This window comes from Schistosoma haematobium, chromosome ZW, assembly GCF_000699445.3.
Source record: "Schistosoma haematobium chromosome ZW, whole genome shotgun sequence".
Lineage (NCBI taxonomy): Eukaryota > Metazoa > Platyhelminthes > Trematoda > Strigeidida > Schistosomatidae > Schistosoma > Schistosoma haematobium.
In genome coordinates, this window is record NC_067195.1 from 18,421,172 (window position 1) to 18,435,803 (window position 14,632).

At 37.0% G+C, this 14,632-nt stretch overlaps 1 protein-coding gene across 1 annotated transcript in view; it reads left to right on the plus strand.

The window, feature by feature from the left end:
* The first annotated feature begins 472 nt into the window (after nt 1-472).
* NCBP1 (Nuclear cap-binding protein subunit 1) overlaps nt 473-14,632 on the plus strand; it is a 28,910-nt gene continuing 14,750 nt past the window's right edge. Inside the window, exons 1-13 of the mRNA XM_051210589.1 lie at nt 473-828; nt 867-937; nt 972-1,072; nt 1,104-1,188; nt 1,224-1,295; nt 1,332-1,490; nt 6,303-6,376; nt 7,999-8,068; nt 9,093-9,221; nt 9,350-9,600; nt 10,338-10,586; nt 13,302-13,439; nt 14,526-14,626. Of these exons, the coding sequence (XP_051070597.1) occupies nt 789-828; nt 867-937; nt 972-1,072; nt 1,104-1,188; nt 1,224-1,295; nt 1,332-1,490; nt 6,303-6,376; nt 7,999-8,068; nt 9,093-9,221; nt 9,350-9,600; nt 10,338-10,586; nt 13,302-13,439; nt 14,526-14,626 (1,540 nt within the window). The 5' untranslated portion in view covers nt 473-788. The remainder of the gene's footprint in view (nt 829-866; nt 938-971; nt 1,073-1,103; nt 1,189-1,223; nt 1,296-1,331; nt 1,491-6,302; nt 6,377-7,998; nt 8,069-9,092; nt 9,222-9,349; nt 9,601-10,337; nt 10,587-13,301; nt 13,440-14,525; nt 14,627-14,632) is intronic.

A 14,632-nucleotide genomic window follows, 5' to 3' on the forward strand; every position in this document is an offset into this window, starting at 1 on the left:
AAATAAATAATCGTCTATGGACTAACGTTTCACTCTTGTACCAGATGTGTCTAATGCAGGTTTCATAACTTATTACGGTTATCATTTCAGAATACCGGTAACTACCTCCTATCTCTTTTATTATCATTACCGTTCCACTCTTATTTCTTCATTTCTGTCTTCTTGTATATTATCAACTACTTGACTTATTTGTTGTTCTTGAAACGATGGTCTTCTTTTAGGACTCGAATTATCACTATTATTTTCACATTGCATTCAACCGCCTTACCAGACTATCTACTGGTATCCAGAACCCATTTTGCCCTGGGACAAACATACTCACTCGAATTAAAAAATATATACGAATTCACAAACAACTGCCAGACTGATTGGGATTAACGTAGTCGAGTGGCCACACTATCATCCACTGGACATAACCAAATAACTAGGACCGCACCAAAATTACAAGAAGAGAGAATGGAGAAATCAGTTGATTTATGCGTATCACGATCAAAATTCTACACTATTGACTTTTTGGTTCGATTTACAGGCTGTCCTAATTCCAAGTTCACGTTATTTCTGACTGCTTTCAATTGCTTTCGTTTTGAAATGTAACTGAATTCTGTATGCTTACAGACTCATTAACTCAGTTTTCCCCATATTTTTTTCTTCAAACAGTCCCACTCATCCAAATACCACTCCACTACACAAAATATCCTCAGGTCAAATTCAAACTTACCAATGACTGGACGTAACAACATAAGCTAAGGACAAAGATATTGGATATTGGGAGGGCGGTATTTGAAAAAATGAGGCGGAAGCGGCGTTCCGATTCGTTTGATGAAGATGGTATTTCTGAAACTTCGACTTACTTAGTTCTGATTAAGACTTTAGATCAAAAAGAGACAGGACAGAACCAGATACGATTGAATCTCTCATATATCGAATAGGGTTCAAAGTACTATATCTTTTGATGCTCATGAACTTCCTAGGACCTTTCTAATATAGAACGGGATATTGGAGAACTCGCGTCAGTTATTCTAGCAGATATCCCAAAGAATGGAGAGGGCCTTTTGAAAGTTCTGAGCAATTGGTATTTTCCGATTTACTTATGATCCTTTTAGTGTAAAGAATGTTCCAGAACGAATACTAATTTACGCAACGTTAGTTGGGTTGCTGAATCTGAAAAATCGATCGTTTGTCGGCCAAGTATGTATCACATATTGGTAAAAACAATTCTTTAGTTGATAGAACTTCTACAGCGAGACCTGAAGGATGCTATTAGATCGGCGAGTTTTGAGGATGCTAAATATATAGTATATGATGTGGTTTTGCTTTCATTACTTGTCTAGGTTTTGTTCTTGTCAGTATCTGTTAACTGTCATACTGTTCAGAAAGCATCCATTCTCGGTCTGTACGAAAATTTTGCTGAAGTCACTCTTGATGCAGGACGAAGTTCTCAGGCTCGAACTGATTGGTACACATACGTGATTCTTTACGGTCTACCATACGTAAGTGAAGCATATCAATCTCTAACTCAGTTTTCACCTGTTGCCTTTGACATCCTTGTATTCGTATACATATCAGGTATTTTGGTAATCCATATTTAATCTGCAGTTCAAGAACACTTGCGACTAGGGATCTGTCAGCATTTATCAGGATCGACATAGATAATCAACGACTATTTCAAAGTATTGATGCACCTTGTTCCCAGTTCTCCATATTACACTTATTCTGTACCATATTTTTATTGACTCTGATTTCTAGTATACCTCTTATGTTTTGATCTCGAAGTAAGCTATTTTACACATTTAAAATGGCACAATATATTACAGAATAAATACGCCTTTTTTAGCAACTAGTGAATATAGTCGTGAGTGCATACAAAATTAATTTTGTTTCCATTTGTTACTTCAAGTTGTTGCAGTTGTCATTTACATAGGAATGATCTGACTTATCGTTTGCTGTAGTTTACTTATTCACAGGTTTACTAAATGATTACCGTTTATGCATTAAAGTTCAACACTGTCCCTATGTCATCCACAGATATACTTTTAAAGTGGCAAGTATAAAAATATCTGAATGTCTTCATACGGGTAGCGGTAGACTAACTCATGTACATTTGTTAAATGTCTCCGAACGTATACACTTAATCGCGGATGAAGAATCACTGTCGTCTCGGTGGAAGGCTTTAAAAAACAACAGTTTGTGAAACTAGTATGTTTGGTGACATTAGATTTTAGTGTGCATATTTCCTAGACACTAATTCTGCCTTCCCACAAGGAAGGCTGGGGTTAGAAAAGGTGGACCCTAAAAATGAAGACTTCACCTCGTCCCACTGATTTCCGTCTCCGGCGGTAAGGCCCCGACAAGTACTGAGCTAAAGCGGAAACTACTCACAAAAAGGTCGTATTCGACCGACCTCAAAACAGTTGTCTTTTGGGTACTGCGGTCACGTTCTCAGGTCACTAAGGCCACCTTTAAGCCAATTTCTTTTTCACGTAATTCTAGAAAAACCATTCCATGGTGTGGGCAATCGGGAAGTGATGACTGCTTCCATACCTCTAACAATACTCAAGATCACTTTATTCATAATTAATTTTCCTCTTCAACTGCTATTATTCCTTCTACCTCGATTTCCAACTCTCAACTTCCTCTTTTGACTTCCTTTTTAAGTGTCACCATGGCCAACGATTCTAGTTCGGAAAGCATTGTCCCAGATCTACTGAAACCCCGCTCTAAAATATACACTGGAGCCTTCAACGTACGCACTTTATATCAAATCGGCTAGCAGGCCTCCTTAATTAAAGCCCTAGAATCTCGTACTATTGTTGTATGCTGTCTCCAAAACACCCAGACAGCATCGTAGTGTGGTTATTCACTCGACCTCACCTCGCCAAAACAGAGAGCCGACGAGATACACCCTCTGTGTATCTGGCGACCCGATGGCTAGTTCTCGTGGACTGGTAAGTGTGGGAATAACACTAAGTACGAGGACAGAATAAACACTATTAGAATGGATACCTGTTAGCAGTCGCCAATGTGCTGTCCGGCTAGACTGCTCCGTAAGAACTCGGAAGGATAGGGACATACGTCGTTGCCTTTTCGTCATTTCTGCCTACGCAGTTCGAATGAAGTGGAAGATTTTTACAGAAGGTTTCCTAAACTTCTTCAAAGAGCTTTATGCTCGGACATAGTACTCGTAGAAGGTGACTTTAAAGCGCAGATAGGTAGCTTAAACCAAACAGAAAGACATTTAGGTGGGCATTTTGGTATTCCGGCTCAGTGAACAGATAATGGTGACCGTTTGCTGCAGCTCTGCTTCGACCGTCGTTTATATTTAGCAAACTAATTTTAGTATAAGGAGATACATCGTCTAGCATGGCGAACCCCTGCACCAAACCAACGATGGACTCAAATAGATCATATTGCCGTAAGTCATCTTTGGAGAGGGTCGATAAAAGACTGCCGCGCGTTCTGGAATACATATTTAGGCTCTGATCATGCTCTAATGCGAGTACGCATTTGCTTGCGCCTCACTGGATTCAGAAGAACCACATTAAGAAGACCCATTAGAGTTTAACTCAGTGAAGAGAAAGCCAAAAGTATATTCCAGGAACAACTGAGGCTACACTTAGGCAGTTCTAAAAACGAGACTAATCCAGATGTTGCTTGGAATGATATATGAACAGCTGTGGAAACAGCGGTGACATCTATTAGTGATTCGAACCAAAAAGTCATGACAAACCAGTGGATTTCTGTTAAGTCTATTGCACTGATATATTCTCATAAACTCATTCCATCAGGCTCTGAACACGATAAAGAGCGAAAACAAATCAGATCTAGGTTAACCAAAAGTCTAAGAAACGACTGTGAGCAGTGATGGGCAACGAAAGCAAAAGAAATGGAAAAGACAGCTGCTGTAAGTAACACCAGATAGCTTTTCAGACTAATAAAAGAAATTGGAATTAAGAAGTCAAGTGTAAGTGAAACGATCTCGGAAAAAGACGACACTTATCTCAGCCCAAACGTTCAGTACGATGGGCGGAACACATTAAGGAGCAGTTCAGCTGGCCTTCAGATACTCTACAACTACTCACCATTCCCAGACCGCCTGAATGGAACATTGAAATAGGTGCCCTGACTTTAGCTGAAGTTCAAAAAACCATAGCTAACCTGAAACGAGGAACAGCAGCTGGTCCAGATGGATTGGGTACAGAGGTGTTCAAGTATGATGGTTCAGTTTTAGCGATCAGGTTGACTAACATTTTAGCTAAAATCTGGGAGTTGGACGTAATCCTATCTGACTGGTCGCAATCACTGATTGTCACAATATATAAGAGAGGGTCAAAATCATCCTGTGACAACCATAGAGGGATTGGTTTAACTAATATAGTATCTAAAATACTATCCTCGATAATTATCGGACGCCTAACTAAGACTCGTGAACCGCAAACACGAGAGAATCGAACTGGCTTCAGACCTGGTCGTGGCTGCATCGACCACATATTCAGCATTCGTCAAGTTCTTGAACATAGGCATACTTATCGCCGTCCAACAATGGTGGTCTTTCTTGACTTGAAAGCAGCATTTGACTCCGTAGACCGCGAGATTCTGTGGCAGTGTCTGCCATTGAAAGGCTTACTTCAGAAGTACATAGACCTTGTGGAGGCTCTCTACTCGAACACCATTAGTCGAGTCAGAGCTTATGGCGAACTGTCATCTGAGTTTGCAACCTCAAGTGGTGTCCGTCAAGGCTGTCCACGATCTCCATTTTTGTTCAACTTCATCATAGACCTACTGCTGGAAATAACTTTCTCGCCGACTGGATTATCAGGAACTGATCTCCTACCAGGGAGTCCAATTATCGACTTTGAGTACGCAGATGACATTGTCCTGTTTGGTGAAGTCATTGACAAAATGCAGTCTTTTGGTTAGTACTGAGCAACAATGCCAGGATGTTTGGGATAAGTTTCTCCTCCTCTGAATGCAAATTGTTGCTTCAGGACTGGTCTGCATCAATTCCTGAACTAAGGATCAGAGTGAAGTAGTTGAACGTGTCGACAACTTCACTTATCTTGGAAGTCTGATCAGCCCTAATGGGTCAATGTCTGACGAGGTCCCTGCACGAATTCAAAAAGCTGATTTGGCTACTGCCAACCCATATCACTTATGACGAAAACGAGATATTTGTCTATCAATTAAGAAGCGAGTATACTGCTTAGCAGTTGGTTCTGTTCTAATTTACAGCTGCGAAACGTGGCCATTAAGAGTAGAAGATACTCGTAAGTTACTTGTATTTGACTACAGATGCCTTAGAAATATGACTTACATCTGCTGGGATCGCTGAATAAGTAATAGTGAGGTTAGACACAGGGTATTAGAGAGTGATGGTAAGTCAGTCGATAAGGTCGTGAACCATCATCGACTGAGATGGTTGGGCTACGTGTTACGTATGCCTGAACACCGAATACCATGGCGTACAATGTTGACTAGTGTTGGAGATAGTTGGAAGAAAGTTAGGGGTGATCAAACGAAAACGTGGCATCAGTCATTGAAGTCATTAATTTTTGGTCTGAGCCATGTTGGTAGATGCAGACTACTTGGTTGGGGTCCGTGCGACTATCGTAACCAATGGTTGGAGACTGTGGGTGACATGTCTCATAATCGATCACAATGGCATAGGTGTATACACTCTCTGTCTTCTCTCAAACAATGAGATTAAAGTCGCTTCATATCTTTCTTTCTACGAACTAATTCTTTCTTACTGTACTATATTTATTTTTATTTATTTATTTGAACACATAAATATTGGTACAAGAATGCGCCAAATATATATGTGCCACACACTATATCCTTATTGCAATCTTTCTTTTATATATCACCACCTCTGAATTAACTACTTTTATGAATCCGGTGTCCATCTTGTTGTGTTAATAAGGTATGGCAACTTGGACCGATGCATATATTTGCCTGGTCCTACGTTGTAGCTGACTGACTGACTATTTATATATATTACTACCACTGAAGTAACTTTCTATGAATCTGATGTTCACCTTGTGCTGATGAGGTGTGGCAACGTGGACCGATGCATATATGTGCCTCGTTCTACATTGTAGCTGACTGCTGACCCTAATCAGAGATAAATGTCTAGAATGTTAGTTTATTATTGTATTCGACAATACAACCTTACTTGTATCCAGCTTGCAAAATTATTACGTATGTAATCATTCACATTTTAGCTACATTACTTTGTTTATGTAACAAAACAAATAGTTGGATGTATATTTCCTCTAATCTATGATTTGTTTGTACCCTTTCAGAGTGGTTACTTGCTAGCTTCTTATGACACTTCAGCATTAAACGATATATTAGGTACAATTGAAGTTTACATGACGTAAGTTTGTTTTGTTTGTACTGAAATAAAATATGCGGTCTATACAACGTTTCTGTATACAGATTTGTGTTCTTTGGTGTTATGATGATCATTCGCTGCCCTCAAAGTGTGTTAACTGATTTCCTATGTTGTCATTACCGTTCCTCATATACTAACAAGTGTATGGTAGGTTTTCCTTGGATTGCTAAGTTGTCTCCAAGTTTGCCGAATCCTGACTTTTAAACATCGATCGTCTATTACAACAACACTTAATCCAATATAAATAAAGTATGCCAAGTAGAATTCAGTCATAGTGATCCAGATTTTCTCAGTCATTTAATAATGAGACGTTTCAAGGGTATTCTGGATATCTTTTCGAATGCAAACAAGAATGTTAAAATATTTCACTTCGAATACCACAAAGATTTCCATAAGAATGATTTTGTCTGAAATTGTTAGATTTGCTCCAGCAAACAATGAAAAACGTTCAAAATGTATGGTTTACGAATCATGCTGAAATGTTTCTGTAAATCGAACAGATTCATGTTTTTCTGTGGACTCTCAAACCCATGTTGAACGTTAATGTACGAATTTATGACATCAGATTCCCGGCGAAATTTGTAGTTTAAGCGGGAAATATTGATTCGAATTGTTTTTAAATTAGGGAAATCTGTAATTTATGAAGTACAGGCTTATGAGCCCAATTTTATGCTTATTTTATTAGGGGGCCACACCCGGCGCTTTTGACCTAAAGGTTTGATCTATTAGGCAATGGAACGACGTCAGAAGATGCAGTCCCATAGTAGCTGGTGACCAACAATAGGTTCATACGTCATCGGTTCCTTCAGGATACTGGAGCCTATGTGCACCATTGGTTCGAAGTCAGAGTTTCCCGACTCCCCTAGGTGGACTCCGTATCCACCAACCTGGTTAAAGAGCCAGACATTCACTTCTCGTCCTCTCAATTTCGTAAATAACGCCCTCGCCACGAGAAGACAATGAGTAGGACTTCCCTGGCAGTGGCTGTATACGCCTGGCCGCGTGAGAGTATTTCGAAGAGAACTGACTCTACCCACCCTTGGCCGTACCAGGGCATTGATGTACATATCAAACAGCAATAGCATCACATTATTTATTTATTTGAACACATAAATATTGGTACAAAAACATGATAAACTGTCTACTTGTGAAAAAAATAGCATCACATAAAATTATAGGTAATATTAGTTACGCTTTGTAAGGTATTTATAGTATTATTTTACCCACCAATAGTTTTCACGCAAAAGTTTGTCTGTGGATCGAATTCAAATAAAATCAAAGTGATAGACGTTTAGAAAATAATTCATTTAGTCAAGTCAGTTAATTGTAGCTATCAATCAACCAAATGTCCTATATTTTTAAGAAATTTCCCATCAATTTTTTATCTCTTGTTTGGTTTGTTCACCAAAAACAATGTCTTGATAATGTTCCTTTCGAAATGTTCATTATTGTGGCACTTAGTTGGTACATCATATGATCTCTTTGGTATTCTGTAATATCGTCATCCTGAATGTTATTTATTACATTAACTGAAACATTTAATATACTTAATTAGTCCTCAATGATAGACTGCTAACTTCCTAAGAATTTTAATTATATTTTAGTAAACGCCAGTGCCCCCATGTCTCATTATTACGCGTTTGGGAGTCAAATGATCCTCACCCACAAGAAGATGTAAGTAAAGCTTTACTGTGAAGACATTGTCTCGTTATTTTGAAAGTATTTTATTCAACTTTAACTGATTGCTCAATACAGTTCAACTAATATCTGTGTAATATTTCAGTTTGTTAACTTTTAATATATTCACCCTTCTCAAATACTGAATGACACTAACCTATACAGTATTTTAAAACTGCATCACTACATTGTTAATATTTCTTAAGGTAACCGTTAAACTTCTCGATTCAGATTTGCTAAATGTAAAAATGTTTGATTTACTGCTTAGTTTTTATCAGTCTCAGTTTTTCCAGTAGCATATTGCTACAAATACTAGACTGTCAAGTATTATTACAGTCGAATATCAAAGATCTTTACAGAAACAGTTCATTCTTTATAACGTCTCGGTGATTGAGGTTGCTTACAACGTCTTGAGTTCGTAATAAAGCAGCATACTTTTAATGACCTTTTACTTCCTGTTGTAACCTTGGATACTACTGTAAACACTGTGACCGGTATCCGCTACCCGTACGCGAGATAAATAAGAACATGAAAACTGGTGCAGATGGACATTATTATTGACTTTTCAAAACCACTTCAACCGCTGTAGATAATACACATACATGAATCGATTTCACAGACACACTTGATGATTAGTTAATAAGTAGCACATATATGGGAAATACACAGTTACTACAAAAACATATGCAAGTTATGTTAAGTTGAACTAAGTTCAAATGAAATTAATACAAAACATATTTCACTGAAATAAAACTAATGTTGTATTGCATAAACTATCACACTGAATTAAAGCAGAAGTAATATTAAACAAAAGTGACACTGGGTTAAAAAATGGCTTATTTTTTCTCGTCCTTACACTGATTAAAATTTCGACAGCATTACACTTCCAAGATAATTTACTAATAGACATTGAATTCGATAATTTCATCTATTTTTGTGATAATATTGAGTCTTCTTAGTTTAATTTGTCCTTTCAGAGTATTCTTGCTGGTCAGTTCCTTCTTTTATCTTTTCATTCCAGTATCTGGATTGTTTGTGGGCTCAAATATGCAATCTCCGAAATAGTGGTTGGGTGGAAAAAGTAACTTGGAGATTATATGACTCTTTTCCTAGCTTAAAAGAACATGGTCAGCCGCATAAATTATCACCTGTAAGTTAAGTTTCCATGACGATTCCCTCAAATTTTGACTCTTGTCGCCATTGCTACTATCATTCACGCAATTTTTCACGTTTCTAATTTATTGGTAGAGAATACTTTGATGGTTTCTTTTTTTGTAGCTCACACCTCCTGATTATGATGCGGAGGTTATTTATCCTCTTCCATCTGTGGTTTTTCGAATGTTTGACTATACTGATGTAATAGATCAAGATGAAAACGAGATTGTTCCTAATTCAGATTTATCATCAGATGGAGTTAAATCTAATAAAGAAACTCCTGTCCTTCCGGGAGCACATACTATCGAACGATTCCTTATTGATGAACATTTGGCAATTTTGATGAATAATTTAAGTTTCAACAGAGTTATGTGGTAAGTAAACTAATCTTTTTTTCTCATCATTTTGGCTACCGTTAAAAACTTTGGCTAACTCACATTTGTACTAAGCTCTTCGTCGATTATGAGTGACTAACAGTTAGCAAGCATAAACTATGTAAAGATTTATTTCGCAACTTATTACCATTGAAGTTTTAATTAGTAATATGGACTGCTTGTATATTACGTACTACAATGTATACTGGTATGAAAACATATGTAAATGTTAGGGAAAGCAAGATTTAGATCATTAAGTATATTTACATGGCAACTGACTGTACAGTATTTTGCTAGAATATAAAGAAAACCAATAAGTATTTTACTGGGTTATTTATTTTTTTAACCGATACAATGATGCAGTGTTTCATTACCTTTTTGTTTGAACTAGTGAAATGTTTTGGTTGTTATATCTGTCCATTAGATTTTCTGAAATAAATAACTGTCAGGAAAAATTTGGTGACCTAAATTCAGCTTCTATGGTAGCAAAATGGCTTGTTTTTAAGCGTTTTTCCAATTTCAAGTGATCTTGAAAAAAATATTCTTGTGCAGTGATATCTTGAATTTTTCCAACTTGTTTGTAGACTTAATGTAAGAAAACCACTTTCAGTTTTAAGTCAAATTTTGTTTTACTTCGGTGTTAGTAATCGCACCTTTATATATACTTCATGTACCTTATCTTTTTTAATATTCTCAGGTTTATTCCTATACTTTATCAATACCTTCGGTTTTTTTAGTGCTAAAGCTCTGTTGGGACTCAAAACTCGAGCCAAAGTAGCTTTAGATTACATGATCATTGAAGCTGTTTTTGCTGGAATGTTTCACTTACCTCGTCCACCAGTTCAACATGGGAATCTTCTGTTTTATGGGAGTTTACTAGTACAGTTATGCCATGAAGCTAGTAATACAATTCCTCTGGTGTTAGCTCAAGCCACTGAAGTCCTATTTGAGCGTTTAGATAATATGAAACCTGTTTGTATTGGCAGGTAGGACTACATTTGATTATGATTTCATGTTAAGATTTATTGTCATATCTGTGATTGACTGACTAATGTGATATAAGTCACATACATTGTTTATCTTCCTAAAATTAACATTTATGTTTAAACTTATAGTGATGTGAGTTTCCCCTGTTAACCACTATTGCCACTCTTAGTGTTGCTTCTTGACTGATTATTTTTCTAAACATCCAACTGTATATTTTAACAACAACAAAGCACTTTAGATACACTATTATGCAAATGTTCTCATTGACACATAAATCCGACCTTTTACAAACATACCAATATTACTACAGCACCAAAGATATAACCCTGATTGTCATAAGTCACTCTGGCTTTCGCTGTACGTACATTGATCTCATCATTAACAGCACCAATACCATTCACACAACTACCCAGACACGCGGACTTTTTGACTACTTCTAACAGCTCACTACGAAGAGTGAGTGCAGCCACAGGCTCCTGTCAGTCTTGTAAAAGTACTTTGGATTTATAAGGTGTAAAGTATATACTATATTGTCACTAATTGTCCACTAAGTGCGATTTATGAAGCTGATGTATCACAACATAAGACAGTATCATTTGCATACTCAAGATCAAAAATTTTCCTCAAGATAACAGATCCCCATCACTACTCCGTACTTCCATCAGAGCTGTTTCTAAAATGTCATTGATGACAACGTTGAGGAGGAATATTAAGATTGGGAAAACCTGCTTAACCCTGCTGCTAAAAAGAAACACTGAAGGGGAGTAATTGTGTGTATTGTCTTCATGATGTTAATAAATTTCTTAGGGATGCCCTTCCCCATCATTGATTGTCATTCCATCTTCACAGATTGGTTCAGTTACGTCAGACTTCGTGGCTTTAATATCTTGGATGAGTTGAAACATCTTCAGGGATTAACTAAATCTAACTGTTGCTTCCAAAAAAAACTCCAGATTTCTCGGTCCGTTAGCAAACTACACAGTTAATGACGTATCTGTTTATCATCTAACTCGCGATTAGGCAATGTTGACCCACTTGCTAGAAAAAATTGTAAGGAATCTGCAGAAACACAGTGCTCACAATTGTACCGTTTCATGAAGTTGCAAAAGACTTGACTCACCATTTTGATGGGGTCATGCAAACGTAACCAGTCCTTATCCATACTGCGGGTCGATAGCTAGCTTTGAATCTAACTTGGTTTGATATTTGAGTGAGACAGAAACTCCAACCGATTTGCTTACATTAATTCTTTTACAACGATTGGTTTATGGGCTAATAAGACATAAGATTAAATTCACGTGGTGTTGTTTTACTTGGATCTTCCCATTGTTATTTAGGACAGCAATTGATCAGTCTCACATTGGCATATGTGCATCCTGTGCGGATTGCCTCAATATAGCATTAAGTCACAAGCTTTTTAAGCAAAGATGAATAGTGGCTAGCATTGGAACCCAGGACGTGCGTTTCGTTCTATTTGGGACGGTCACTGTTATCTGATCTGCAATCAGCGAGTCTACAGTGGACACTAACAGCTGTCCTATTTGCACGGACACTCGATCCGTACATTCTAATCTCCGAGTAGCATTATAATATCTGTCGCATGCGTTCTCCTGAGGTCGTTCAAATGATGGTACCACTTATCCTTGGTTTATTTGGGTCAATAACCTGTCGGGGGATAGGCTGAGATTACGGAAAGACATTTTTCCCCATATAGTTTTCCTCGCATTTCGATGGAGCTTTATTATATAGCAGCACATAAATGACTGTTAAAAGGCATACAGTTGAATAATGCTAGTGTTCTGGTGCTTAGCAAAATACTAACGCCCAACTATCCTGGACGAATATTTAACAGGGTCCCTGTACTCAATATATATTTATATGTAGGTTGGGACACTGCCTAGGGCGCCCAATGATATGCAGGTGGTTTTCTTAAGGGGTTATTCGACAACTGAACAAAGTTAGGAGATGCAATCTATGTCAACCGATGGTTAAAGATATGTTCATTTGTCATTCGTCCCTTTAGGATCCTGGAGCTCATGAGTACCATTCGTTTGTAACCATTTTTAATTTAGGGTAGGTCCTTCGTGCCCAGCAAGAGCCGGGATTTCGCTTTTCGACTGCCCACCTCCGTAAACAAAAGCCCTACGGCTGGACTGCAGTGAGTAGGAAGACTTTTCTATCAGTGGATGTAAACGCGTGACCATATGAAAGGATTTTGAGAGAGAGAGAGAGAGTGAAATCTCCACCTTCCTCCCTACTAGGACTGGTCTGATATCTTAGGGATTCCTGGAATTATGAGAAAAATATTGTTGATATTCTATTTGTAAGAGATAGGACCGTAAAAGACTTGTATTCGGTGGTTAGGCGAACATGATACTAAGCTCTACATCGGGAAGCGATGATTTAGTAGTTAAAGCCCTTGGCTTGAGAGTACCAAGTTACTAGTTCGAGCTCCACTTCACCTACTTCGCTTTGAATAGTCGGTCGAATATCACCATTCCTAACACATTAAGAAATATGTGGCTCCAAATCCAAATCGTTTTGTTTGACAATTGGACTTCTCCTACTAATAAAACTCGAATCTAACACTAGTAGATTGCAAACCAAATGTTTTATTCACTAAACTGTTGCTTTATCCAGTTGAAATATCAGTACTGCTTCAACACCCTTTTACTTCAGACATTAAAATTATTATTATTACTGTTATCCTGTAGGTTTATTGAATGGTTTTCATATCATTTAAGTAATTATCAATTGCAATGGAGTTGGAAAGAGTGGTCCTCATCTCTAACTCTAGATCCGATGTCTCCACAAAAACGTTTAATTACCGAAACATTATGTCGATTAATACGGTGAGTATATTTCTGTATGACATGTGTTCTTAGACAGGATTGCCATTATTATTATTATTATTATTATTATTATTATTATTGCAATGGTTTGATAACACACTAAACCACATATTTGGTACACTCAATGACTACATCATATCGAAATATTATAAAGACTTAATGTTAATTTTACTAAGAGTAAGTTAAACTGTAAAATTTATCCGCAAAATTAAAAATCTCTGTTACATTTAAGTAAATCCATATATATATATAGTTAGTCGATAAAACCAAGAGATGATTTATTACCATTATACTGTATTCTTGCTAATATTTCGATGTGTACTAATCTGCAAGTTGGAAAACATGGTACTATATGTAGTCATGTTTCTGAAATTTCAAAACTGTATAACAAAATTGCAGATTAGATAGGACAGAGTTGTTGAATTGTTTATGATTATAATCGTAACATAGAAGCAATATTCATGTTAATGTAAGATATCACATGATTGTTCGTTACTTCAAATGTAATTACTGTGTAAAGATGAAAAATCATTTGATAAAATTATGAATCTTCATGGGTTAAGATGATTGAGCACATGTGCTACGTATATCGGAGCACCTCTTACGTCAACCTATAGTCCTGTCTGATATAGGAGTAGGTGGGTTTAGAGGAACTGCTAAAGGCATTCAACCCAAAACATATCTATTAGTCTGTGAAATTATTGACGTTGATAGGTGCAAACTACTTTGTTAGGATCCAAACAATAGTCGAAATCAATAATTTTAGATCTTAAGTGACAAGACTTAAAATCAGTGTCATTCATGTTTTTCTGTTTTCTCGAAAATTCCGAATTTCGAGATTATTTCACATTTTGATCGTGCGAATTCATTCTTTCTTTTCCAGCCCCGTATTCTGTATTTTTAGCCCATTTTTCCTATTGTTACTATTACCTTTATTAATCCGACTCCTTTACTGCTCACTTGTTCAACTAATCTGATTTTACTTATTCGGTATGGTAATTTTGGATCAGTGCACATCCGTACTAAGGGTTTTTTCTGTACATTTACAGCTAGTTATCATCTTGTATTTTACATTTTTTGTTTTAGTTTTTCATACTACGAGAACGTCAAACGTTTACTTCCGAAATCTTTTTATATAATGTTACCACCTCAACCTGCGGTAATCAATAAATATGAAAGTAATCCAGGTAATT